The sequence below is a fragment of the Tamandua tetradactyla genome, chromosome 4 (genome assembly GCF_023851605.1).
Source record: "Tamandua tetradactyla isolate mTamTet1 chromosome 4, mTamTet1.pri, whole genome shotgun sequence".
In the NCBI taxonomy this organism is placed as follows: Eukaryota; Metazoa; Chordata; class Mammalia; order Pilosa; family Myrmecophagidae; genus Tamandua; species Tamandua tetradactyla.
Window position 1 is genome coordinate 133,937,582 of NC_135330.1, and position 26,001 is coordinate 133,963,582.

General features: G+C 37.5%; 1 protein-coding gene across 2 annotated transcripts in view; it reads right to left on the bottom strand.

Annotated features, from left to right (window-relative positions):
* The window catches only part of PCDH9 (protocadherin 9), a 29,292-nt gene extending 8,932 nt beyond the window's left edge, over nt 1-20,360 (bottom strand). The window contains exons 1-2 of one of the 2 annotated variants that reach the window (XM_077158399.1): nt 19,812-20,360; nt 15,428-18,598 (exon numbers count right to left, since the gene is read on the bottom strand). In XM_077158399.1, coding sequence (XP_077014514.1) covers nt 15,428-18,463 — 3,036 coding nt within the window. In that variant the 5' untranslated portion in view covers nt 18,464-18,598; nt 19,812-20,360. Of the gene's footprint in view, nt 1-308; nt 18,599-19,811 lie in introns of those variants that run through there. The other variant, XM_077158400.1, reaches the window with a different exon arrangement.
* Nucleotides 20,361-26,001: the final 5,641 nt, after the last annotated feature.

The following is a 26,001-nucleotide window of genomic DNA, read 5'->3' on the forward strand; positions in this document are numbered from 1 at the left end:
GTATGTGATTTATTTTGTAACTGTTTTCCTTGAGCCAATATTAACATTGATTTTCACTGTTTGAACATGCATCAACTGATGATAGGAAGGAATAGGCCTGACAGATGTTGGGTGGCAAGAAAGAGTTTGCCAAGGATAGATATTACCCCAGGTAATTAACAAAAGTGATAGCTGAAATTTTAATAAAAGAAAAGAAAAAGTAGTTGAGTCCCATCATCTAAGTTTCAGAGGAGAAAACAATTCTCAAGACAGTAAGTGAAATTTTAGCAAAGTATAAATGGTTTTAAAAGGTCATTACAATAGCCAAAAATAAGAAATGAAAGAGTATAGAAATTTTGAGAATGGAATATTTTATTTATTTATTTTAATAACCACTACTTGTTTGCTTTCTTTGTTAAAGCAATCACAATCATCTGTAAAATTCATAATAAACAAGGAATTAACACTATGTAAAAGCATCAGGTTAACTGTCACTGTGATAATGGTGAGATTGCACATCTCCAATTTCAAGTAGAAATTGCTTAATACAGACAGGATAACACACATGTAATTTCTATAAACCTTTATTTAAATATAACCTCTTGCTAACCTTAATCTATTCTGTTGCTTGGTTCTAAATTAATTTATCAAACTGTCCATGCTTTCACATTATTAAAAAGTGAATTGCATAGTGTTACTTGATTGGTCATATCCCCAAAAGTGATATTTATATTTTAATCAATATACTTAATTAACAAGGGCAATTACTCATTTTATTCCTGAGGACTACATATTTTAGCAGGTTTCAATTACGTAGTTCATTTAAGTTATAGCAATTACTTGGTGATAGTTGCCCAAGCATCCACAGATGCTTTCCACAGTTGGAGAGATACTTCTCGTGTTAGGATCCAGCTTGATGGTTTATCACAGAAGCCTAATTGCAATTAAAATAGTACATTTTCTGGCAGAAAAGATCTTTAAAAATATGTTTGCACAAGAATGTGCAGGTGAAGCATTATATGCAATATTTTTCAAGAAAGCATTTTTTTTATGTGCATATGATGTTGAAGTTTTGAAATGACCTGCTCACGTAAACAATCATCCATATGTACTTTAACATTTGGGAAATAGTTATGTAAGTTAAAAATGGCAAAGTCTGTCTTGCCTGAAATATAAAACCCAATTATGCCATTTTCTTCAATGATTACAGAAAACCAAATTTAGGCATATGAATGCTCCTCAGTTTAAGAGAAAATTACGTGAATAGAGGTCTCTATTTTAAACTATTGTGTCATTGCATTGATTCCTTGAAATATTGTGATAAATATTCATAAGAAAATGGACTTGCCAAAATCACAACCATCTGGAGGTAAAAACCAATTAAACCAAACATTTGTTCCAGCCAGGGTTTAATGTCTATAGGCTCCATGTCTATGTTAAGCTTATGTCTTTTGAAGTCTGAAACAATTTTTTTTGCAGAATACCATGACTCAAAATACCTCTTTCAAAATGGATCCTTATAGAAGTGGAACTCAATTTTTAGAGAACACTGTCTGTTATAACTTGGGTTATAAGTCAACATTATCAAACTATGTCATGTTTTTAAAGTCATTTTAATATGGCAATTATGCTAATCTCATCGTTACAAAAAGAAGTTTTACTTGCAACTCTATTTTATTGACACCTCTGCCTGTAGAAGGAGTGTGAATTTAAGAATGAAGAATTGCATATCCCTCTAAATTAACCAAAGGATAAATTTAAAACCTGGCATTCTTATAATTAGAGTAGTAGATCTTAGAATTTTATTACCCTTCTGAAAGATCAAGCTTCCAACGCCAGTTAAAAAAAAAAGATTTTTTAAATAAATATTTCAGGGAAATGATGACATCAGTTTAAAACCAGGAGAATTTTCATATTTTTAAAAATAAGGGAATTCTAAGAAAAAAAAGTATTGTGCTTCAAGTCCACAGAATTTTTTAAAGCAAAGACGAGGTCTCACTAATTTCTTTTAAACATTCCCATTGTCTAACACTGTCCCTGGCCCCAGCACTTACTCAATAAATGTCTGCTGTATAGCAGAATGAATGAAAAGTAAAAATAAATCTAATTTGTACATATACTAGTGGGTCATATCACAGGGCTTCGGCAGGAGAAGGATTTCCTGATTATATATCAGAAAATTTTAAGAAGAATGAAAATGTAAAACTTTAGGGGGCGGGCAACGGTGGCTCAGAGACAGAGTTCTCACCTGCCATGCCAGAGACCCGAGTTCAATTCCCGGTGCCTGCCCATGCAAAACAACAACAACAAAAAAAAACTATAGGATTTACTTCTTGAATAAGCTTTAGCATTCATTAGAGATATATAAATGCATATACATTTTATGTTCAGTAGCCTAGTGTTTTGATGGATATTGTCTAGGAGTCAGGCTTACATTTAAAGGAGGTAAGTGTTCAGCAGGCAGAAAAAGTCCTTCACATTTCTAAATGAGAGAATGAAGGGAAATCTATCCACACAAGGAAAGATATTAGGAGTGCAGTTCAGGAATAAAATTCTCTTTATGGAATAAGGATCTGATAATTATTTGAACTGGAATTCACATAGATTTCCTTGGATGCACTATTAGCTTTCCATTATAAGGGTTAATCAAAGATATCATTGATATGGACAACCTAAATTGATGAATGTCTTCATTTACATTTAGCTCTATAGTATATGTGTATTTGATGCCATGAGAATATTAAATACTTGATATAAAACAATGAATACAAATCCTTAAGTCTTGATTCTTGGCATTAAACATTTAACACCCTCATTTTGCCAGCTTGTCTTTAAGTTTGTCCCTTTGACTAGGAAAAAGACTAGCGTTTATGGAATATATCTGAGATGCCATGCTTTAATTCTTATGACTAGTCCATAAAGTCAGATTCCCAAGGTCGTATTCATGTTATGTTCCTGCCTGCTCAGTAGCCCAGTGCTGTTGATGGAGGTCACATTTTGGGGTAAAATAAGCAAGAGCCTAAAGGAAATTATGCCACACTGCCATGTTTTATCTGCTTGCTTAAACTTTCTCAAGCACAAAGAATAAGGTTTTGGTCAATAATTTTTGTTTGGTTTTACTTTAAAATACTTCCTACTCACTAAGCCAAAAGGTCAACCCCCACCCCACCCTCAAAATTAAAAGTCTAATTGCACTGAGAGGATGGAAAAAGTCAATAAGAAGTCAAAACGTAATTTCTACCATCTAAGTGACAATGAGGCCAATTGGAAATTGGCTGTATCCTACTTTTTATTTAGTTGACAAAGTTGATTGAATTAGAAAAAATCCCTGCTATATTCTGCTCCAGATCCAAATCAGTACCTTCATGTTGATATCAGCAGTTTTAACATAAGATGATAATTTTGACCCCATGATATTAAGAAAAACTATTTCTGTTACCATCATATTGTTTACATGTTTAATAGTTGGGGTTCCTTCATGTTATTACCTTACCCATACAAAAACTATAAACCTGTATGTTACGATGTTATAAATGAGCATATATTACCTTAAAATGAGAAACACAGTAAAGACTATTGGCTACTTTGTTTCTGGCAGAAATGTGATGAATCTCAGAAATACGATCAATATACTCCAAAGCATTTTAACCAGTTGGGTTACATCGCAATATCATTATTTCAACACATATGCTTTCTGAGTATGGAATAATTGGAAGCAAGAACCAGCAGGTTTCAAATGACTCCAGCTGTGTTAAGTGCTGACTGTGAAACAGATCCACTCACTTATATGCTGTTTTGTTATAGGAGTGATGTGTAAGGTGAAAACCCCCAGATGGGTGTAGTTTCTATGGGTAATCGAAGGGGTAGTAAATTAATAACAAACTAATTTTAAAACATGGCATGCAAATGAAAGTTGTAAAGTACTCCAAACGAAACATGAAGCAATCACACAATCAAGAAAGAATAGGGATCAAAACAATTTATAGCATCATATCTGTGATTCTGATGCTATTACAAAGGCCAGCTTTTTAGAACTCTGAAATAACTATTAAGAAAAAAAGGGATTTAAAAAAAGGCAGATGAACAGGGATGATTTACCTATTAAAAATATATAATAAAACTCAAGATTCACAAAAACCACTGAAAAACAAAACTAAAGGGAGCATGCACTAAATGCAGTAGGATGCTTCTATCAGTGGCAAGTTGTGTATCCTGGAGGAGTAGAACGTGACTGCCTGCTTACCATAGGCTAGATACATGCACTGCTCATGTATGCATTAGGTGTGGTTACAGCAGCTTTATAGACAGGGGAAACAAGGACCGGTACACTTAAATGGTATAACCAAGTCACATAGCCTTAAGACGCAGGCCATCAAGTCATCTTTCTCACTCCAAATACCGAATTCCTTCTCCTAGTCTTAGTTTTCTTGGCTGGAAAAATAATTAAATAGGCCAAATAATCTCAAAGGTCCATTCGAGTCTTGAGAATGTGAAACTATTTTATGAGTGCTATTAGACACCAAATTTATCTTTCTAAAATTAATATAGTAGCTAGACACTGCCTTAATCACTATTCAATTATTATTTTGCTTCTTTTTTAAGAATTTGATTCTAGGGTATTGTCTGGATGGTTCAAAGTCTATTAAGGGAAGTTTAATGTGATGCTTTTTTTTTCTAAAATATTTTCCTCTATAAAGCAGATATGAAAGCAAATCTCTTGATTGTTATGTTTAGAGGTGACCATTCAATAACCTAAATATTCAAAGATTAGAAAAAAGTTAGATGAGGATGTTTGGAAGACAAGGTTCCTATCTGATCCTGCGTATCTAGCATTTCTTAGCCCAATTCTTCATTTTCCATTATATACTAGTATGAAAAAATTAAGGTTCTCATAGACAGGCATAGTGGCTAAGAAATGAGGCAGAAATGGAAACCATGCATACCTCTGAGTATACATAATGGAAGAGTATATGTATGTACATCAGAATCAGCAGTTTGCAAAATCTCTTCTTCTCTCCCTGATCTACATGCAGAAATAATTAGTAAGTCATGGCACTGATAAATGATATAGAGGGATTAATTGTATTTCATCATTTAGGGGAAAGAATGGTGAAATGCTGAGTCAGGAAGTAATACTGTCTGCACTTGCTCTTCACAGGACTGGGTTGGGTTAGCATGGTTCTGTGCTGGACCTCCAGAGATAAGGATCAATAAAATAATGGAGGGATGCTAGAAAGATCATGTTTCCTTAGGTTGGAGAGCAGGGGGACTCCTCAGGCATAAAAAATTCTTAGACCCAATTAGGACTTTGCTATCAGGCCCCAGCTGTTACAGAAGAAAATACAGATAGCAGCTGGAATTAGACATTCAGAACTCTCTCTACATGCATTTTCTTCACTTTGGCCTCGATCACAGCAAGGGGTTGCAATGAGTTTTGTGTGCCATATGCTGACCACATTTTAATGTCATCCCATGGTCTACTGATAATTCACTGGGAGGTAACTCATAAAGAACAATTTGGGTGCACTGAGTTGCCTTATGTTTTTTTAAGAAATAGAAAGCAATCCTCATCAACGAAAATGTCACTAATGAAAAAAGAATTTGAAACATGTCTGGCTTAAAAATGGTGTTTTAAAATGAAACTGGGCCACTTATAAGGAAGAAATCCCAGTGTAGAGCCAGGTTTCCAGAGGAGTTTAGCTATGTGACTTGAAGAAAAGCACTTAAAATTTTTGACCCTCAGTTTCTACATATATTAAATAAGAATACTATCTTCTTTATATTGTTATAATACAATAACTACAATGAGAAATACTGTAGCTATACAAAGCATGGTTTCTGCATCATTTGGTCTTTCAAGTTAATTGAACATTTATGGAATGCCTGCTACAGTTCATTCTTCTAGGCACTGGAGGTTCACTCTTGGAAATGGAAAGTGCATAGGACGTGGTCTCTGACTTTGAGGAGCTTTCTTATAACTTTCTTAGTTTTAATACTTTAACTGATGACATACCAACATTTAGTCTGACTGAGCTGCCATTTGAGACTGAAAGGACACCAGGAAACAGGACCATGTTTTGAACAACTCTAAACATCCGCCTGCGGTTGAAAATGCATCAGCTGGAGAGGATGAACAAGCCCTGCCATAAAAGATGGTCCTGTAGGAATAGTTTAAACCCTGAGGAATGTTGCTCCAAGGATTATCCAGACATCAATAACCCTTGCTAAAGCAGAATTTTATTGTCTAAAACAGAGACTTGAGGTGTCAAAATTATTCTGCTTAATTTTTACGATGTTTAAAAATCAATCAGTGAATTCAACATATTTTGCCACCACTGCTTGGCAGAAGATCTCGCAGTCGAGACCAGGAATGAAAATGAGTTCATGCCAAATGAAAATATCCTAGAGATGGTTTGACTTTACTAGTGTTTAATGCAATTTTGACACTAATAACAATTTTGAAAAATAAGGACAATTCATTTTCATGAACACTAACATCTCTTTTTGTTGGAAATTTGAATGACTAGGAAATGCATTGAAACATTGTTAAATTATGTTGTATAAACCTAATCTTATTCTTAATATGGAAGACACATCAGAAAAACTCAAATTTAAAAATTGCAAAGGAAAAATGCATCATATGTAACCTAAGTCAGATTAATTGGGCTTTGCTATTTTTAGGAAGAAAGGGTACATATATGGATGTTTCGTTTCATACATTCTAAGTTTCTCTATCGAAATATTTTGTTGGATTCTTTTTTCTTTTTTGGAAATAATGTTAGGCTATTTAAAAATCTTTCTAGAAACTAAGAAAGCAGATGCTTATTACATGGCGTAAATGAATATAGTCCACCTAGTGCATGACAGGTAATGGAACAAAAAGAAAGTTGCCAAACCAGGTGTGTTCACAGCTGACCCAGAGCGAAGACTATTGTGATTCTCAGCTTCTAATGTGAAAATCAGTTCAATGACATTAATATATGACACAGGAGGGCATCAACTCGCAACTCAGAGCTCACTCCATTTTGTCTACATTTGTCACTTGTGCTTTCTACAAAAAGGTTCCTGCAGAATCCTACGCTGCCATGTATTTGAAAGTCCTCAGCATGCAGCTGCTATCACACAGAGGCACAGATTGGTTGCATCCTCTGAATCCAAAAACCACCAGCAGTTTTTTTCTCAAGAAAAGATCTACTCTAGTTGTACAGTAGAGCAGAAGACATTTCCTTCCTATAAAATACATGGCTTCATTCTTCTCCTTATTGAACTTTGTTTAATGAGAAAAAGCCTCAGTTACTAAATTGTGGTTGCTACTGTCTTGTGCAAAAAAAAAAAATGCTTTGTTCTCAAAATCAATCATCTCTCGTGATTCTCAGCAAGCCACTGTACCTACTGTGGACTGCAAATGGATTATATACTTTTTCTCATAGGCAAAAATAGAGTATTTGTGAAATCATTAAAAAATATGCATGGCTCTTTTCAGATTCATAGCTAGCAGGGGCAGTGAAAGATAATTATTAAAGAAGGGTGAGGCATTTTGCTGAACACTGTCGTGAAAATAAATACACTGAAACCCAGAAACCCACGTATGTTTGGAATGAACTGCTGCGATACTTATACATGCTATTTACAAATGGAGCAAAGATGAGTTCTAAAATAGAGCTTGAGAAATGACTCAATAGCAATCCCTATGAGGAATCCAGGCACTCAATACCCAATCCTTTCCATTATGATAATGCTAGAGTATTCTAGGTAAATGCCTAGGGTTTCCACCTGATTTATGTTCAGAGGAGACTCTGCACATACAAGGAGGTTTCTTCTCAGGAGAGGTGAAGGTCAGATCATGGAATGAGAAGGATCACAGGTCAGCATGAGCAGAGCTAGGTTGTTTATCCTGCATCACTAGACCCATCAAACAGCCAATCTGTCCATTCTCACACACATATTTGAACATTTTATCCTTTCATACACACACAACGTTTTTGCATCAGAAAAAAAAAAAAAAACAGAAAGGCTAACTCCCTAGGTTATAAATCATTCTAATGTGGCGGGAAACGTGTTCACTAGTCGTATTACAAAGCCTTTACTTCATATTTAATAGGCACCTGCAATACCAGCTTTATACAAAGCTCTCTACATTTCAAATCTTAAAACCCCACTTAATTTTCAGCACTGAGTCCCTGCAATCTAAGAGCTTATGAAGGGTTCACTGTGTTCATACAAATCTATGCAAAATGTGCCAAAACTTCCCTGTCTGTGATGGCATTCACTTGGAGGTGAATCTCAAATTTCTATCACTGGCACACTTATTTCCGACTAAAATAAATATTCTCAGAATGAAAGCTGAAGATTAGAAGGACAAAAAAGGAAGCCAAGTAACTAGCACTGGAAGAGATATATGCAAATATCAGCTGAATGACAATTCTTCGTACCATTTACAATTGAAGCTTAAAGACCCAAATACTCTGCAATCCATTAGTTTCTCAATATCCTGAAAAGGATTAGAGTATTTCTTAATCAACTGCTAACAGTCAGAAAAAAGGCCAGAGACTGGATATTAACAAAGCAGTGTAATACTAAGATGTAGAGATGGTCAGATAAAAAGACATACTGTGGAGGAATGTTAAAATAGAAGATATTATACAAATATGACAAAATAGAGCCACTTCAACTCTTTCTTGCAGTTTCAATAATTAAAAATCCATATAAATTAATGCGTGGTGAAGTTGTAGTGGACTCCTTTCAAGAGGAGATAAGTTAATTTGATATATTTTCTCAAAGAATTCCGGAATAATTAGTGTAAAATGACTAGAAAGAATCAATCAAATATACCACAAAGCTCTTCCCTGTGCTTATATCTCTACTGCTTCTAGCTGGACAGGTGGTCCCAGGTTCATCATTTACAATATGATATGTGCTTATGGTGCTGCAATCTATCAAAATGTTAAAGATTGAGGGAAAATATTTTCACATGTCATTTAAATAATGGATAACTTATGAAAAAACAGAGTCATAAGAAATGACTTCAAGTTCCAAATGCTTTAAAGTTCTGTTTCAGCTCAGAAAATTCTACTGATTTGGCTACTTCATTTGAACTCATGTCTATAGGAGATAAACCTAATGTCTATAGGAAATTACTATAGAAATTAAACATGGGTTGTTTTCCTAGTTGATTCTTGTCATTACTTTTTACTGTTAAGGCAGGACAGTTTAACTTATTTATGAATTTCAAATTTTAATGAATCTTGGCTCAGGGAAAAAAAAGAGCATAAATCAAAACCAAAATAGCAATCATGGTAATGTATCTTTTTTGTCCTATGTTTCTGATGACTGACAACCCAATAGGTGTGTACTAAACAGAGGCAAAAAACATGAGTTCCTTTTCAAATGAAATGTTTGACAGATTCAACATCTTTTTGAAATAACAACTGAGGAAATCGTAAACAGTGGAGTATATCTCCTATTTACATGATAGATTGTGCCTCTACATTCAGATTTAATTCTGTACTCTGAAGCAGATTTGGGGGTGTGCTGACTATTAAAAAGGCGATAAGATATTGGCATTATTACTGATTGAAGGACAGACTCCCATGCCTCCAGGTTTTGAAAACTCTAATATAAGCCTCTGCCTCAGTTTGGTTCCCAAATTCTCACTATTACCTGGCCTGTGATGAGAGTAAGATTTTTACAAGTCCGATATAAATTTTAGAGTCCTGATATGTCATACATTCTGGAAAAAGAATGTTAAATGTAAAGTAAGGTGTAAAATAAGAAAAGGAAAACAAAAACAATCACATTAAATACTTCTTAGCTTTCAACTAAGTTAAATTGATATTAGTTGCTTTATTAATACTAGTAAGAATTGATAAATTTGTAGTTTTGATCCATGATCCTCTCTAAAACATCAGCCTAAATTCAAAGAAAGCTTACCCCAAGATTTTAAGTGAAAGTGTTAAAACAATCCACTCATTTCACTATTTTTTGCTTTTTTTGAATATACAAAAGCCAAGAGTTCAAATCTGACAAAGTCAAACAGAACAGAAAACAGCATCAACAGGGCCTTGAAATCCCGTAATCCTGTAACCACCCACACTGGCCAGGTCAATATAACTGTTGTAGCTTTCAGCATTTGTTGGATTTTTGCATTTCCCTCCAAAAACTTCAAAGCAAGAAATCTAAATAAAAAGATAAAAATAATTGTGGAAACAGAGTTTATGAGAAAATGAAATTTAGAGATGTCATTTTCATACCTCATTATAATAAGAAAAAATATTTCATTAGGATGCCATTTCTAATATCTTGAGTGTAATTTATAGACATTTCAGGCAAGGCAATAAGAAAGAGAAACTTCAAAAGTCAAAATAATTCTCAGCTAATTATGAGGAAATCTGATTTTAGATTTGAGGTCCTGGATTAAACCTAAACTTTCCCTACTTTACTATTTCAAATATTATATTCTAATTTAATTTGCTTTTATGAGAAGATAAATCAAAGCTTACACTAATTTTAACTTATAAGAATATGCATATATACACCACATTATTACAAGTGCGAATTTGCAAGGTTTTAATGATGCCAAAGTTTGTATTGTAACACCACGTGGATGACTTATCTGAAACTAAAGAGGATATCAGTTTACCTTGTTTCTATACCTAGAATTAATTGGAACATTTTAAAAATAAGAGGGTAGAATATTTTAATTATAGAAATTATTTTCTCTATGCCAACATGTGTTCAAGAATCAGCAGACATCTTTTGCATTTAATACATTGGCAACTTTTCATTTTTCTTCTCCTTAAGGTTATGAGCAGTGAATTCTGTACCCTAAATTTTATAACCTAGGAGTTTCACGCTGAAAACAAACAAAAAAACAGATCGTCAAATATTTACTGCATAAATCTGAGAGGATAAGGAGCCAGTTTGAATGTATGACCCATCCTCATTTCAGATTTCTGAATCAGTAGCCAAAGGTTTCTGAATATATTCAACCTCTTAAGTTTGAAAATAGAGCTCATGACTATACAGAACTTAAGCCAAAGGGAAGAAGTAGAAATAAAAACCATAATAACACTTTAAAAATAATTTGCATTTTGGCGAGCAGTTTTTCTCTACATGCCATCCCAGTTCAACCACTACAATCTATATATTCCAAAATTTAGTAGTTTAAGATGTCTAAAAGTTTTTGTTAGTCTTAACATTAGATGATATTAGCTTCCTTTGCTTTTAATTCCATTTGCTTCTCACTGTTCCAAATACCAATTCTATGACTGTCTTGTGCATTTTAGAGGTCAAAACAGAATTTCACTCATGTTTTTGGTGGGATTATTCAAAACTGGAAAATAATCATAAATGAAATACAGTGTCTCTACGTTGTTTCAAATAGAAGCAACTCCCTTGACACTGCAAAATACATGTCTACATTTTGGATTTAACATGTATACACACATTCAATGTGTAATTTCAATGTATACACAAATTTTATATGAACAAATACTATGTCAGATGCAAACAGTTAAAATCAGGATGTTTAAGCTCTAAATTGAGTAATTTCATTTAGAAAATTAAACATGACTGCTTACCCAGAACTAAAACTAGTACAACTATCACAGATTGTTTTTATTACTCAAAGAAGTTGTCAAATGTAAATAGGTCACTATCTTTTTCTTGAATGTTTCCATTGATACCAAAAACGCACACCAGGGCCAAGAAAATTAATTCCCCAAATGCTGTCAACCAGGTTGGGAAAAAGCAATAAATAGCTTACTGTAAAGCTTCCCGCTACAATAAAACAGCTGTCAGTAAGCGCGCTGAGCGTTGGGTTGTGCAAAAACAGGTCCTCTGGAAATGATAACCTGAAAGGGAAAGAGGCTGACTTTTCTCGTTCCAATATGCTAAGATGGTGGTTCTCAAACTGTAGTCCCTGGTCTAGCAGCATTAGTATCACCTGGGAGCTTGTTAACACTCCAAATTTGCAGGCCCTACCTCTAGCGGTACAAAATGGGAATCTCTGGGGGTGGGACCCAACAATCTGTGTTTTAACAAGCCCTCCAGGTGATTCTTAGGCATGCTACAATTTTTAAACTAATACCATATATTTAAAACCATGTCCGTTAAGAATCTGTTTTTTCCTTTTAGAGAAAATATACCAATGAACTTTATCATTTAAAGCCCTACTGGAAATGACTATGCTGTCATCCTTCACTCTTTAACAGTAAGCTTTGCTTTTATGGAAATATATCAAGACATGCATGGTCTTTTGCTAAAAAATGGAAATGTCACTCAATCTGTGAATGCTAAGGCTACGTCTAAAAATTCATAAAAAATAATTTGAGGAAAATTCAGTGACAGATCGTTATATTTAAGAAAAATGAATGCTTAGTAAAATAGAGGGAATGAGGAATATGATTTACAATTCTTTGATACATTTTTTTGCAGGATGACACAAGGGAAAACAGCAGAAGGAAAAAGAAGTCAGGCAGAGTAGGAACAAATACAGTCACAAACAAACCTCTGGAGTAAAAGTCAGACATTGTCCTTTCCTAAATGGACAATATAAATGAACAACATTTACATTTGGTAACCTTTTACACAAAAATTTCGGAGTATATCTCCATGCCAATTAGCACTCTAAACTGAAAAGGTGTTCTTGTTAACAGCAGTCCATGCCTCCTAACTTAAAAACTTCTTAGATTATGTTAGCCTAAAAATTACTTTGAAGCTTTTGTAGCTATAAAAGTTGCTGTTTCAAAATTTGTGTAGCTGCAAAAATTCATTTAGTATAGACAGCACCGTTGAAGTGAAAGAGCTAAAATTCAAAGACTTTTTACTTGTCAGCTTAACTAGTACATGTTCAGGTAACAATTATAAAGTTCCATGGAAAAAAAATTGCAATGGTAGTATGTGATGTACGTCCTTCTTTCATAGAAATGTACCTCTTTTAAGCTAAAATTGTGCATATTGCTACCAACATCATCCTTCTCCGTATTTCCACTTGTCCTTTTCTCCAATGTCGCAATTTTTCTTTCTCAGCATGAAAACTTCTAAAATCTATAAGCAAAGCCATTTTAATAGCTCTTTACCATAACAGTGAATTATAGCTACTTTGGAACATCCAAATGCCTACAAGGAGAACAGCAAAGTTATGCAATGGTCTCAAGGAATGTTTAAAATGCACCTTAATTCCAGTTAGTGAATTACTCAGCATCCTATCTGAAAGAGTGCATCATAAAAAAACCATTCTTACGACTCACTAAGCCTCCACCAAAGGTCATTTCCTTATTTTGCTGAAATGCACTTAGCATTTACATCGCTAAACTACATATAGTTTAATATAGTTCTAATTTTCAGGGAAAAGTTGGTGTGTACAGCAATGCTAACTCCACACTTATGTGAAAGGAAAGGTCATGTGGGTACAATATCATGTTTCTTTGAAAAATAATTTTTGATTTAGGTAGTAAATTTTAAATCATATTAACTACGTTCAAGATACTATGCAAATCATAATACCATGAGTATATTATACTATTTTCTTTCTGTTCATTAAAATAGCAACTTAAACACATTTAGATTCATAAATTGTTTTTCTTCCCATAATTAACTATTTAACAACCTCTTAAAATCTTGACTACACTAGAACTATTTATAAGTTCTAAGACATCAACCTCTTTGGAGAAACTGATGAAGTTAACATGAAAATAATCTGACCCAATGCAACTTATACTTAATAACCTTATATTCTTCTCTAGATCTTCCATAATGATTTATCCTAAGTCCTTTCATACTGTGCCTTTTAGTTCTAAGAATCTGTACTTTCAAGACACTCTAGAAATTTAAAGATTTACTTTTTAAAAAATGGAGAGTTAATATGCACAGTCACAGGAATTATCTGTAAGGTTCTAAGAATATCCATGTAATTCACTGTCAGAGTTACTTTTAATAGTAAATATCATATTAATCCAAACCTTAAAGTCATTCCAGGAGCAATAAAAAGATAGATGGAAAAGGGAACAGAGTTTCAGTAGAGGCACCCTACACTGCACCCCACCCTGCCAATTAAATTTTAAAAAATAATGAAACACCTAATTGTTCAAAGGCAATCAAAGGCTGTCAAAACAATCTTGCAAATTAATTCTTTTTCCTGATTTCCTGAAATTTTTGTATTCCTTATTTTTCACAAATTCAGATGGGACCCCACCATAAGGTAGATTCAGTACGAATAGAGATAGAAATTGGATTACAAAATCCTAGGAAGTTGGTGTGGTGACAGCTAATCACAAAAGAGCAAGCAAAGGAACGTAAATACTAGTTGCTCCAGAGCAACTATCATTAAATAAAAGGTGTCTTTGGCTGTAGTTACCAGCTTGATCCTTTCCTCCCCACCTCCTCTGCTACTGTGGGATTGGCATCTGGCCAGCACAAAGGACATGATACTGTAGTGCCATCTACAGGCTATTATTGACATTCAAATTTGTGGCAACAGACAAGCACCAGTGAAATAAATTAGACAGCGCTGCATTTAAATCTTTATTAACAAGAAATTATTAGACCTAAGAAAAACTCACTCTGGATTTGGTTGAAATATGAGTTTCTCAGCCTCTTAATCCCTCTTCATATGGCATATTTCACAGTTTCGAATGAGTTATGACAGATCACTTATGCATTACTAAAATGAGAGAATATTTACAATGGATTCATTCTTTTCTGTATAAATCAGCTATATCAGGGAGAAAGCATTCCTTTTTTTTTTTTTAAAAGAGTACTTTGGCCACTGTGGACAATCTGAAAACTTTTCCATTAAATACCCAATGTACTATATTACAATAAAATAATTTGAAATCAAAGAGAAGACTTTCCTTATGGCTTAGCTGTAATCTATCAACAATCATGTGCTTCACAGCTGATATACATTTAATACACTACTACCTTGGTTAGAGACTAAAAAAAAAAATTAACCCCTTTAGCAACCACAGCTCCAGCACAATTACATTCAGACCTTCAAATGTCACTTAAAACTTGAGATTTGAAGGTGACTTTTTAGATCAAAAAGGTAGTGTGCTAACCTCAAAGCAGTGAATTTGGAGACCCCAGGGGTCAAATTTGGCATATCAGAACACGTTTTCTTCTTCAGCAAACATTATCTTGGGACATTTTAGAATGATTTCCTCTTTTCATCTTTTGCCATTTGAAGGAAACTGGGAGGTGAAATAATTCTCAGAACTTAGAAATTTCAAAGCTGTTCTACAAATTCTTGACTGGGCCCCAGAGGAATAGAAAAGGGGTCAAGTTTTTTTTCTTTTTTCTTTTTTTTTCCCTTTATTAGTTTGTTTTCCCTCTTTATAATATAACTAAGCTAAAATTAGACCAAAACCACAGCCACACTGGCACGTTAATACTGGTTGACCGGGCACTTGTATGCAGTACTTATAGACCAGTAAAAGTGCTCGTTTACCTGTCTGGTGTGTAAGGGGCCCTTTGTCTTGAAGCCTCCTTGGGAACTGCACTCTGAGGCACTGAAGTGATCTGAACTAGTGGAAGAGCGTTTGGAAAGGGTGTCACAGCCCCCGACAAAGGTGTTGTCCAAAGGGAGCTCCTGAATCACGTGATGTTTTTTCACGGACACCGGAGTGTCTGGCTTGAGATGGAAAGCGGGCTGCGGAGAGGCAGATTTGTAGTGCTTGGCCAGGTCGGGACTGTTCGGCTTGAAGGTGGTGGGAGGAGCGGGGCCCCAGTCAAACCTTCCTATACTTTGCTCCTCCAGCTCAGCCGGCAGGCTGATGGTCCCATTGATAGGTTCGTGAACTGCGTCGTCGGGTTTGGACTCTTCGATGGTCACAAAGTTCAAAAGGGAGCTCTTGGGAGACTTTCTTTTCTTCCTTTTCTTTTTCTTGTTTTGCTTGTTCTCCTGGTTCGGGGACATCCACTCAGCACCTTGCTTGCTCCTCTGGGCCGCTTTGAACCGCGACGCGTGGCGGCAGCGCACCAGCACCGTGACAAAGATCACGACGATGACCACCATGGCGCCCGCGACGACGGCGATCATGATGGTGAGATAGTCCTCGTTCTGGTAGGGCTGGCTGCTGTCCCCTATGTTCCTGTCCAAGGGGGTCTCCATAGTCCTGCGTATCAAGTCATAGATGTAGGAGGCGTTGCCAGCCGTGTCGTTAACATACAGGAAAACAAGCACGAGTGTGTGCAGAGACTTAGGGTACCCCAGGTCACTTATGTTGACCACCAAACGGTGCAAGCCCACATCTGGAGGTGTGGGTTTTTCCTCCAGAGTGATGTTACCTGTTACTGGATCAATCCGAAATAGGCCTTTGTTGTTCCCACTCACAATTGTATACTTAAGTTCAGCGTTCATTCCAGTGTCAATATCCACCGCAAAAACCTCTGCGACCACGGAGCCAGGAATGGCCGAGAGGGGCACCAACTTAAAGGAAGTGTTAGACGGTGGGGAAATGACAACTGGGCTATTGTCATTGACATCCATGACATTGATAGTTACTTTTGCGGTAGAGGAGCGAGACGGTTGACCTCCATCGGTGGCCTTGACATCGAAAGTGTAGGAGCTCTGCTGCTCTCTGTCGAATGAAACATTTGACTTTATGACTCCAGAATAGGGATCCAAAACAAAATTCTCATTGTCATTTAGAATGGAAAGAGTCACAGCTTTATTCTCTCCAGCATCTGCATCTGTCACTGTGATCACCCCCACAGTACTATACTTTGGCAGATTCTCAGATACAAAAAATTGGAAATGATTATGAGTAAACTTGGGGCTGTTGTCATTCTCATCCAGAACAGTAACGATCACGGCCGCTTGGCTTTGGAGGGGAGGGGTCCCATTGTCCCTGGCAGTTACTGTAAAAATGAACCGCTCTTGCTCTTCTCTGTCAAAGACTCTGGAGGCAGTCAAAACTCCTGTCTTTCGGTCCAGATCAAAGAAGGAGGCATTCGGTCCAAGCTGATAAACAATGTCTGCATTTTTCCCACTGTCTTCATCTGTGGCACTAATAGTTGTTAAGTATAACCCACGTCGGTTGTTTTCTGAAACTGACAGCTCAATTACAGGCTGGTTGAAAATTGGTGGGTTGTCATTTTCATCCTCAAGCTTAACCCTTACCAGGGCAGTCTGATTTAAACTGGGCTTCCCAGAATCAGAGGCAACAATTTTAAAGCTGAATTCTTTGGTGCCCTCATAGTCCAACAAAGAGGAGGTCTCTAACAAATATTGGTTGTCATAAACAGCCTTCAAATGAAATGGGACCTCTCTTTCAATGAAACAGATCACCTTGCCATTCACATCTGTGTCCTTATCTGAAACTGTAATGAGGGCAATCTTTGTATTGACAGGATCTTTCTCAGATAAGTACACCGTGCCATTGATGGGACTTATAATGTACCTGAGGTCTATGTTAGGGGGGTTATCATTTACATCAGTGACATTGATGGTAACCGTTGCTCGAGCAGGAGTGGAGCTGCCGTCACTAGCCAGCACTGTCACTTTGTGAATGGCTGTCTCCTCTCGATCTAAGGACCTCTGAACTGTAATCAGCCCAGTAGTATTATTTAAAGCAAAGAGCCTTTTGGTTGCAGGGGCGACCTGGGCACCAAAAATGTACCGAATTTCTGCATTGCTGCCTATGTCTGCATCAGTGGCATGGAGCTGAATTACAGAGGTGCCTACGGGAGCATTCTCTGGAACGTGTACCTCCACTTGACCCTCTTTAAACACTGGCCTGTTGTCATTTACATCACTTACTGTGACCTGCAGTATGGCTGTGCTGGATTTCTGTGGCGTGCCTCCATCCTCTACTTTGATTTTCATCACATAGGTATCTTTCTGCTCTCTATCCAAGTTTTGCTGAACAATCAATTGCGGCCACTTCTCTCCCTCTGGAGTTTCCACGATATCCAGTCCAAAAACACTCTGCCCATTTAACAATTCATAATGCTGCACACCATTGAAGCCTGTGTCAGGATCTGTGGCTGATGGAATTGGAAAGCGGCTGTTGATCAAAGTGTTTTCTGGAATGGAAATATTGATGACAGGAGACGGAAACATGGGGGCATTGTCATTGGTATCCTTGACAATTATTTTTATTTTGATCAGCCTGAAAAAATCATTGGGGAGGATCACCACCTCAAGTTCAAAGAAACACTCATTCTCCTCAGCATATGAGGCTCCAGCACAGAGTTTTTCTCTGTCTATTCTATTGGAGGTTGTGAAGATTTCCCCAGTGCTACTGGATACTTTCACCAAAGGGGCATCCCCAGCTTTAGAAACCAGTCTGTAGACAAGGCTTGCGCTGGTCCCTGTGGCAGCATTGATGTGAGAAATGTTCAGATCCTTTGGTATGTTTCCTATGGGCACATTTTCAGGCAATTCCTCTCTAATAGTGTAAATAAGTTCTTGAGCTATTGCGGAATCCAGCCTTAAACAGGCAATCAGAGCAGCAAACAGGTAAAAATCCCTCAGGTCCATGATAATGTATTTATTTTCTTTTCCTGGATTTTAGGGTTTAAAGGTTTCCACTGAGGAATGATGCACAAATTGCAAGAGGAAGCGTGCATGGACTGGAGGATGCATTACATCTCATCGCTTATTTGGAGACAGCCACTGTCAACACAATCGTATAGACAATATTATTCTCCAATAAATAAAAACACACAGTCATGAACTATCACAACACATTTCCCACCACACTATTAGTAAACATGGCAGTTTGCTCTGCTACTGTTTGCAAGTTAACTCTACGCTTAAAAATATTCAACAACCCCTGCTTGTTGCATTTGACCACAGGAGATGAAACCGGCTACTTTTGGATTAAGGACAGCTGCGATTTTTACCTGTATTCCCCCACACTGTTTGTAGGATACTATTTAATTCACAACAGGCGTTCTCCTTCTCCTTTCCCCTCCCCCTTTCTTGCCCGCTTCCCCGTTTCTAATCAACCTCACTCAGTGTTTTTAGGTGCAAGTGAAAACCCTAAGTATTTAGCTATGGTTCTTGCTAATTGCTTTGTCACATGTCAAAGGCGATGTGTTTTCTTCTGTATCACACTGAGTCATCTCTTTCTCCTAAAAAGACTCTTTTTCTTTCCTACCAGTTCCTCAACTGCCTCCAATACAGTCTTACTGGGAAACAAGCATCCGGACATGCTGCGGCAGCATCAGAAGCAGTAGTCACCGGCCACTTCATAGCCTCACTGCCTAAAAGCATAATACCAAGACTTCCAATTTCTTACCCAGACCTTGCTCTCCTTTCTCCATATTTGCCAAATTATCCCCATTAGAATCAATAAATACATTAAAACTTTTTAAAATGTGCAATCATATAGGATTCCTTATTCTAGAGGTGGAATAGAGTGTTGAGATGTAAGTGAAACGTAGCTACTATTCCCATGTAACAGCACAATATTTTTCTACTGAGCATAAGAGAGGGGGAAAAAATGCAGTTTCTTAATCCGGATCTCTGGTTATAATATTAGTAACATCTACCACATATAAATACTGCACCCTAATAACGCAGGTAAAAAGGCTACTGCTTAGATGCTCCCCTAACTGCAATTTAAATGGGTGCAAGGCTCCAGGCGGCCACCTACTTGAGTAGAACTGGTCAGTTCCCAGTCACTAATCTTATCTGCATTAGGCTGCACGGTAGCTGATGCCCGCGATTAGTTCCGGCAGAGTGATGCAGGTAGGGATGCAGATGGAGCCGAGTAGGTGAGCTCTGCCCCAACCGTCTACCCAATTACAAACATTCCTCTCCTACGCTGAGGACATATCTAAACACAGAATTTACAATTGTGCATGTGAAACTTTACACTTACCTTAGTTGTCTCAACCTTTCCTCTTTCCCGGTATGCTGCAGTTAGGGATGATCTGTTCCAACACATAGATAGCCGCGCATCTGGTAGCACCAGTTTGGGAAGAAATCAGAAGCAGCAAAACGTTTCCTCCTTGTAAAATGTGTTGCTTCGGGCTGGCAAATTAGCAACTCCGGAGAACAAATTCACAGATTTGTCGTTAGTCATTCTCTCCACATTTCATCTCTATTACCCATCGGCTCTGGGCTCTTCTGGTATTTAACACACACAGAAAAACATCGTTACACTTCTTCAGCTGAGGGGTATTTTCCACAGCATCCAGCAAACCATCTCTATCCGATATCAATACTGTTTAAGTCTCTAACTTCTTGTAGGAGACGTCAGAGTTGGGGTGATGGTGAGTCTCTGGCTGCTCTCCAGTGTGACTGTGGCCCGAAAAATTCCTGATCGGTTATCGCTTTCGTGCTTCAGAGCTCTAAGGTGCTCTTTCCTGTCTGGCATGCTCTCCCTCTCTCCCTTCTCCTCTGCCCCTCTCTCCTTCTCCCTCTCCTCTCCTCTCTCTGAACTGAATTTCTTGATATAACTCTCAATAAGCCCAGAGGGAGGGCGTGACGGCCCAGGCCACGCCCCCGCCCCCTGATTGGCCAGCATCTTGCAGTGCGGGCGGCCGCAGCCGGGCGCGAGGGAGGGGGCGCAGAACAAGGCGCTGACTGTCTCCCAGCCTTCCCTCCCCCGCGCTCGCCCGGCAGCCGCGAAAACCAGGAGAGCGGATTGCAGCCCCGAGAGAACCGGGTTCCAGGAGGCGCACTGAGCATGCCCAGCAGGTTCTGTCCCCAGAGGGAAGCGACACGCTCCCTAGGCCGGCTCGGACGTGGGTGCCACAGGCTAGAGTGGGCCCGGCGGCTGGTCCACGCTGCAGCGGGCGGCGAATGGCCGAGACCCGGCGTTCACACGAGCGCGGGGGCGGCGCGGAAGTCGGCGGAGCGCGCCGGCGCGGATCCGGGGAGCCCGGGGAGCCGCAGCGGGCAGACGGGGGACGCGGAGGTGGCGCGACTCTGGGCGCCCATTTCGACTTCTCTTTGCTAAATGGAGGGGCCAGACAGAGTGCAAAGATGGGAAAGAGTCATTCGGGGCTCCGGGGCGTAAGACCCCCTTGCGGCCTCTCGGAGGGGAGCCCGGGCGAGCATGTTCGCGGAGCGGGTAGAACGGACCACGCGCCGGTCGCTGCGGAGAGGCTTTTGCCGGCTGAAGCCCTGGAAAGAAGGGCGGCGAGGGAGGCTGTAGCAAAAAGGTCGGGCAGAGGATTTTTGATTCTCAATCGAGCCAGGAAAGAAAATTAATTTGAGCACTTCCTCCGTCTCTGCTCACGGAAACTGCGGGAGAAAGAGGAAGTGGCAGACTCTGGACTCCCCTTTGGTCAGCCCTGGCCACAGCCTGGCGTACGGCGCGAAGTCTGGTCTCGGGGAGCCGGGCGAGCCGCGGCCGCGATGGTGCCTGTCCCTGCTCTTTTCCTCCCGCGCTGCGCGGAAATCTGGGCGCAGCAGCTCTCCGGGTATGAGATTGCAGGGAAGCTCGCCTCTATTTCATCTACCTGCAAACTTTTCATCCGAGAAGCTGGAAGGAGACCCGTCCAGCTTGTGGAACACCTCTTTTCCCCCTGCACTTTCTGCTGATTGCAACTTTACATGACATACTTGTCTGTTCCCGTGCAATTCATTTTTCAATTCCAGCTGCATAGCGCATCCTCACACCTTTCTCATTTTCAGGCAAGGCCAGGTTGATTTGACTCCCCAAAGAATTAGCCGTATAGCTTAAACACTGGCCCCCGAAAGCACTATTTACACAAGATTGATCTTTTACAATCAGTAAGCCAGGAGGGTTTGAATATTGTGATGTAGTCACCATGCCAGATACGGGAGTAAAGTTTGAGGCATTATCATAACAGTTCACTTGGAACAAAAATGTTCTTTCTCTGAATACCATATAAAGGTCGTCTGAGAAGGTCTTACTGCATGGCTGACTAGCTTGTTCAAATTAACAGGAAGAGGAAAGACATTTATTCCTAAACCTATGTGTTCCCTCCTCTATACTGGGCCTGCATAACGGCCGTTCATATTCTCATGCAGGGTGATGGAATGCTCAGGGTTACTTCTGGATTTTTGAACTATCGTTTTCTTTCAAAAGAGAACATTAGTTTTATATATTTAAGTTAAAAGTAAAAAGAATCACTAAGCAAATCTCCCATATATTATACAAATAATTTCATTAATCAATTTATTTGCCATCAGAATATCCCCGCATCTATGAAAATGTAAGCTCTTCTTTTATAAAAACTTTTCCTCAGGTACATAGAGTAAAACCCTGGTGTCTAATTAAAGCCCATTGTGAAAACCATGAATCACTAATACCTGAAATATAAAAGTTTTCTTGCAGGCAATAAGTGGATTGTGTTTTTAAGTATTCAGAGAACTCTTACGATAATAATTGTGTATGATTAGAATATGCAGAATTTAAGAAGGACTGTTTAAGTATCCAAGTAAAAATTAAAAGAAAAATACTGTCTCATACAATAATGAAAGTGAGTTAAAGGAAGATTCTTTTGCCAGTGAATGATCATTTTACCATTCACAAAATCTACAATTAAAGCTAGTGCATTGTTCCAGCAGTCACCTATTTTATGCCCTGAGCTATTTTAATATAATGAAAGAACCATAGTTGTGATACATTTACAGTAAACTTAGCAGCACTGCCACTTTCCAGTTCATTTCATAATCATCACGGTTATATCACATTCTTATTTCATTCATACCATAATCATTTCAAAATCAGGTAGTCGCAACACACAAGTTGAGCAATAAGTATTTAACATTATTATTAAGCAGAATTGTTTCTATTTGTTTAAGGGATAGCTTTTACTTGTGGTCAGAACTCAATTGTTACCCGGTGCTCATAAATGAAATCTTAGTGTGAGCAAAGGATGAAGGTTAAGGAAGAAAAATAATCATCACATGATTAAATCTATGGCCATGAAACTTCAATTAAGGAAAACCACAGGTCAGAATCCCAGAATGAAGTTGCCAAGACTCTTCAAAGGACAATGTACATAATATAGAAATAGAGCTACTGGCTCAGCACATTCTGCCATGTGGATGTTTATCTGACAAATTAAATTATTGAGATTCTTAACTAGTCATACCAGTTTTACTTCTTAAAGCTAAAATTGAGGCTTATTATTTTCCCTATTAAATTCCAGCTGCTAAACTCAAAGAGTGAAAGTGTTAGAGATCTCATTAATATTCCTGAAAGAAAATTAAATATAAAGGGTCATATTCTAAACCCTCCGCTATCATAACTTGAGGCTACTGCCCCCAATATACTATATAACTATTTGCATAATGAGAGCTGCTCACAATCCACCTCTCATACTATTTTTTACAAGTTAAATCTGCATAATTATGAATTAGGGAAATGATATTACTCATTAGTTTTAGTTTTTGTATGGGGACATCTATTGTTTTTAATGCTGTGCTTTAATAACTTCTTCTCTTTAGTATATTTATTAAAATATTAGACTTCCAATTATAAATTGTCCAATGCAGACCTTCTAGTGTGTGTGTATTTTTATATATATATAAAACATATATATATGTATCCAATTAGATCTCTATTTAATTAACTCATCCATCTCTGCTAATGATTGTTTTCTACAGTAAGGAATTATGATGTTCTCACCTATATTAAATCTGATAAGTACTTTAGGAATTACGCCATCTGGGCTATAGTAAAATTGCCGTAGTGTTCTCTGCTGATTATATAAGTCATGTGATTCTTGATTTGTGATTTGTCAGCTTCGGCCAGGTAACCAAAGTCTAAAAATGCTATTATAGATTTATAACAAAACACAACAGATGGTACCAATGAAATTATTTTCTATTCCACAAATTTAACATTGTTCTATTTATGCATTTAAACAATAATTTCCCTGTAATAGCATTTAATAAACTAACCTATTAAGTAGTTGTTTGTTGATTGGATTTTACTTTGTGATTTTTCTAGTTACGACTCAGCATTTTAAGATTACACTTCTTAGGGAGATTGTAAATTTTTTTTTCCATGTTACATTTTATATGAAAGATAGAGACTGTGGTATTTAGAATGATAAAATGACCTCCTCAAGGATTTCCTCCCCTAATGTTTTCAACTCTGATATGCTAGTTCAGTATTCCAATCAAGTTAAAATAAAATAAATATAATACTTTTGTAGCCTGTACTTCTAAATTTCCTTTAATCTAGATGCCTTATTCTGTCCAACAGATATTAATCGATCAATCACGGGGGCTCTTATGTCACAGCAGGTATTATAGTCCCCATTTCACAAAAAAGGCTCAACTATTCTACTATACTTCCAGGGGGAAAAAAACCATCCTGCTAAAAATACCAAGGGTTATTTGTATTATCCCTGTTTAGAAAATGACAATGCAGAATTTTAACACCACAAAAAGAAAATTAACACCCTTTAAGGCTGGGCAAACTGGCAAAGAATAGTAAACTCCTTGAGTAATTGTTTTGCTTAACTATTTTCTCTTTGCTTTTTAAAACCTTTCTTTCTTCTTTTTTTTAAAGGAAAACCTAGTCCAACGTATCGTCACAAAGGTGGACAGATTATGACCGACATTCCATCTGAATGATGGAATAAATTTATCTTAATTTGCTATATTTTAAAAACTGGCCACTATAGATGTCAGGCTTGTAGTTCTAACAGTTATCACAATGTGAGCTGACAGTTTGCAGTGTTTTATCACGGTTACTGATAGGTTTGTCGACCGGGAGGGAGGAGCGGAGACCAAAACTCGATCCAAGGAGCTTTATTAGGAGGCTATGCACAGGCAGGCTGATGCCTAAACTGGAGGCAGCCCTGAACAAGGGAAGGGGAACTGGTTCTACAGGATGGGAAAGAGGAAGAAGGGAGGTGGTAGGTTTTCTCTGTCTAGTTTGGGAGTAGGAAGTTTCCATTGGTTGGTTTTGGAAGCAGGGGGCTAAATTGAGAGTTGGCAACTCTTCATTGGCTGATTTTAAATTTTGCTGTAATCCAGCAAAATTGTAACTGCAAGAGGGCATATGTTGGGAAAAGGGTTATTGAGGGAATGCAGTTGCCAGAAGGCAGATGTGGGGACAATCATAACCTGGGGTGGGGGAAGTTTCTTGGAATATTTGCTAGGAGTTGGTCCCATTATGGGGGAAGAGGTTCTGCCTAACAATTACTATATAAATTACCAAATAATCAAATTTAAATTTCAGATTATATAGACTAGATTTAGCTTTTAGGAAAAATATTTTCCCCATCTAAAGCAGGTTTAAGCAGTCATTTAGGAAAACCTGGAGAACATGGTTTTAAAATAGTTAAAAGAGGATAGAGGTAAATCTATACTTTAATAATGTAAAGTCATGTAATTTCAAATGAGATAAAACATACTTTTATTTCTTGGGATTGTATGATATTTCTTTTTTGTAGGGAAAACTGCTAAACTAGAATGTCATTTATTACCAACTCAATTTCCATTAATATAAATGAAAAAAATCCAAAGACACAAGTAGCGTGCACATTGTCTGGAAACACTTCTACTCGCACTTACAAATAGAGAGAGAAAAATTTTGAAACAAGAACACAACCTCATTTGCCCAAAGATAATTGGGAAAATGATTTTCTTAATTATAAGGACTTTTTTTTCAAATAAAAAATGCAGTAAGTTTCTCTTTATTCTCTTTCAGTGCATTCTCATTAATAAGAGTATGTTAAAGAAAATAGAAGAACTTCATATTTCTTGAAAGAACACCCTTTGGGGAATTGTCATCCTCTATTTCCCCCATTCCTAAAGTCTGTAAGCTTTCATTGGTTTCTTTCTAAACAAAACCAAAAACAAAACCTTACATGATATTCTTCTAGGAGCTCAATTTGTTACATTATGTGCACATAAATAGACTTACAAATATAGGGCAGGATGGATAAGTCTCATTTTTCTCTTAATAGTCTCCTCTCAAGAACCAAATTCGACCCACAGCCCTCCTCTAATTGAATTAGAATGACTCAGGGAGACCTTGTATGTTCTGTTGTCTCCTGCATCCCTGGCTTAACTCCATATCACTGATAACACCCAAGTAATAGAGAGGGGTTTAAAAGATGCTGCTATGCCTT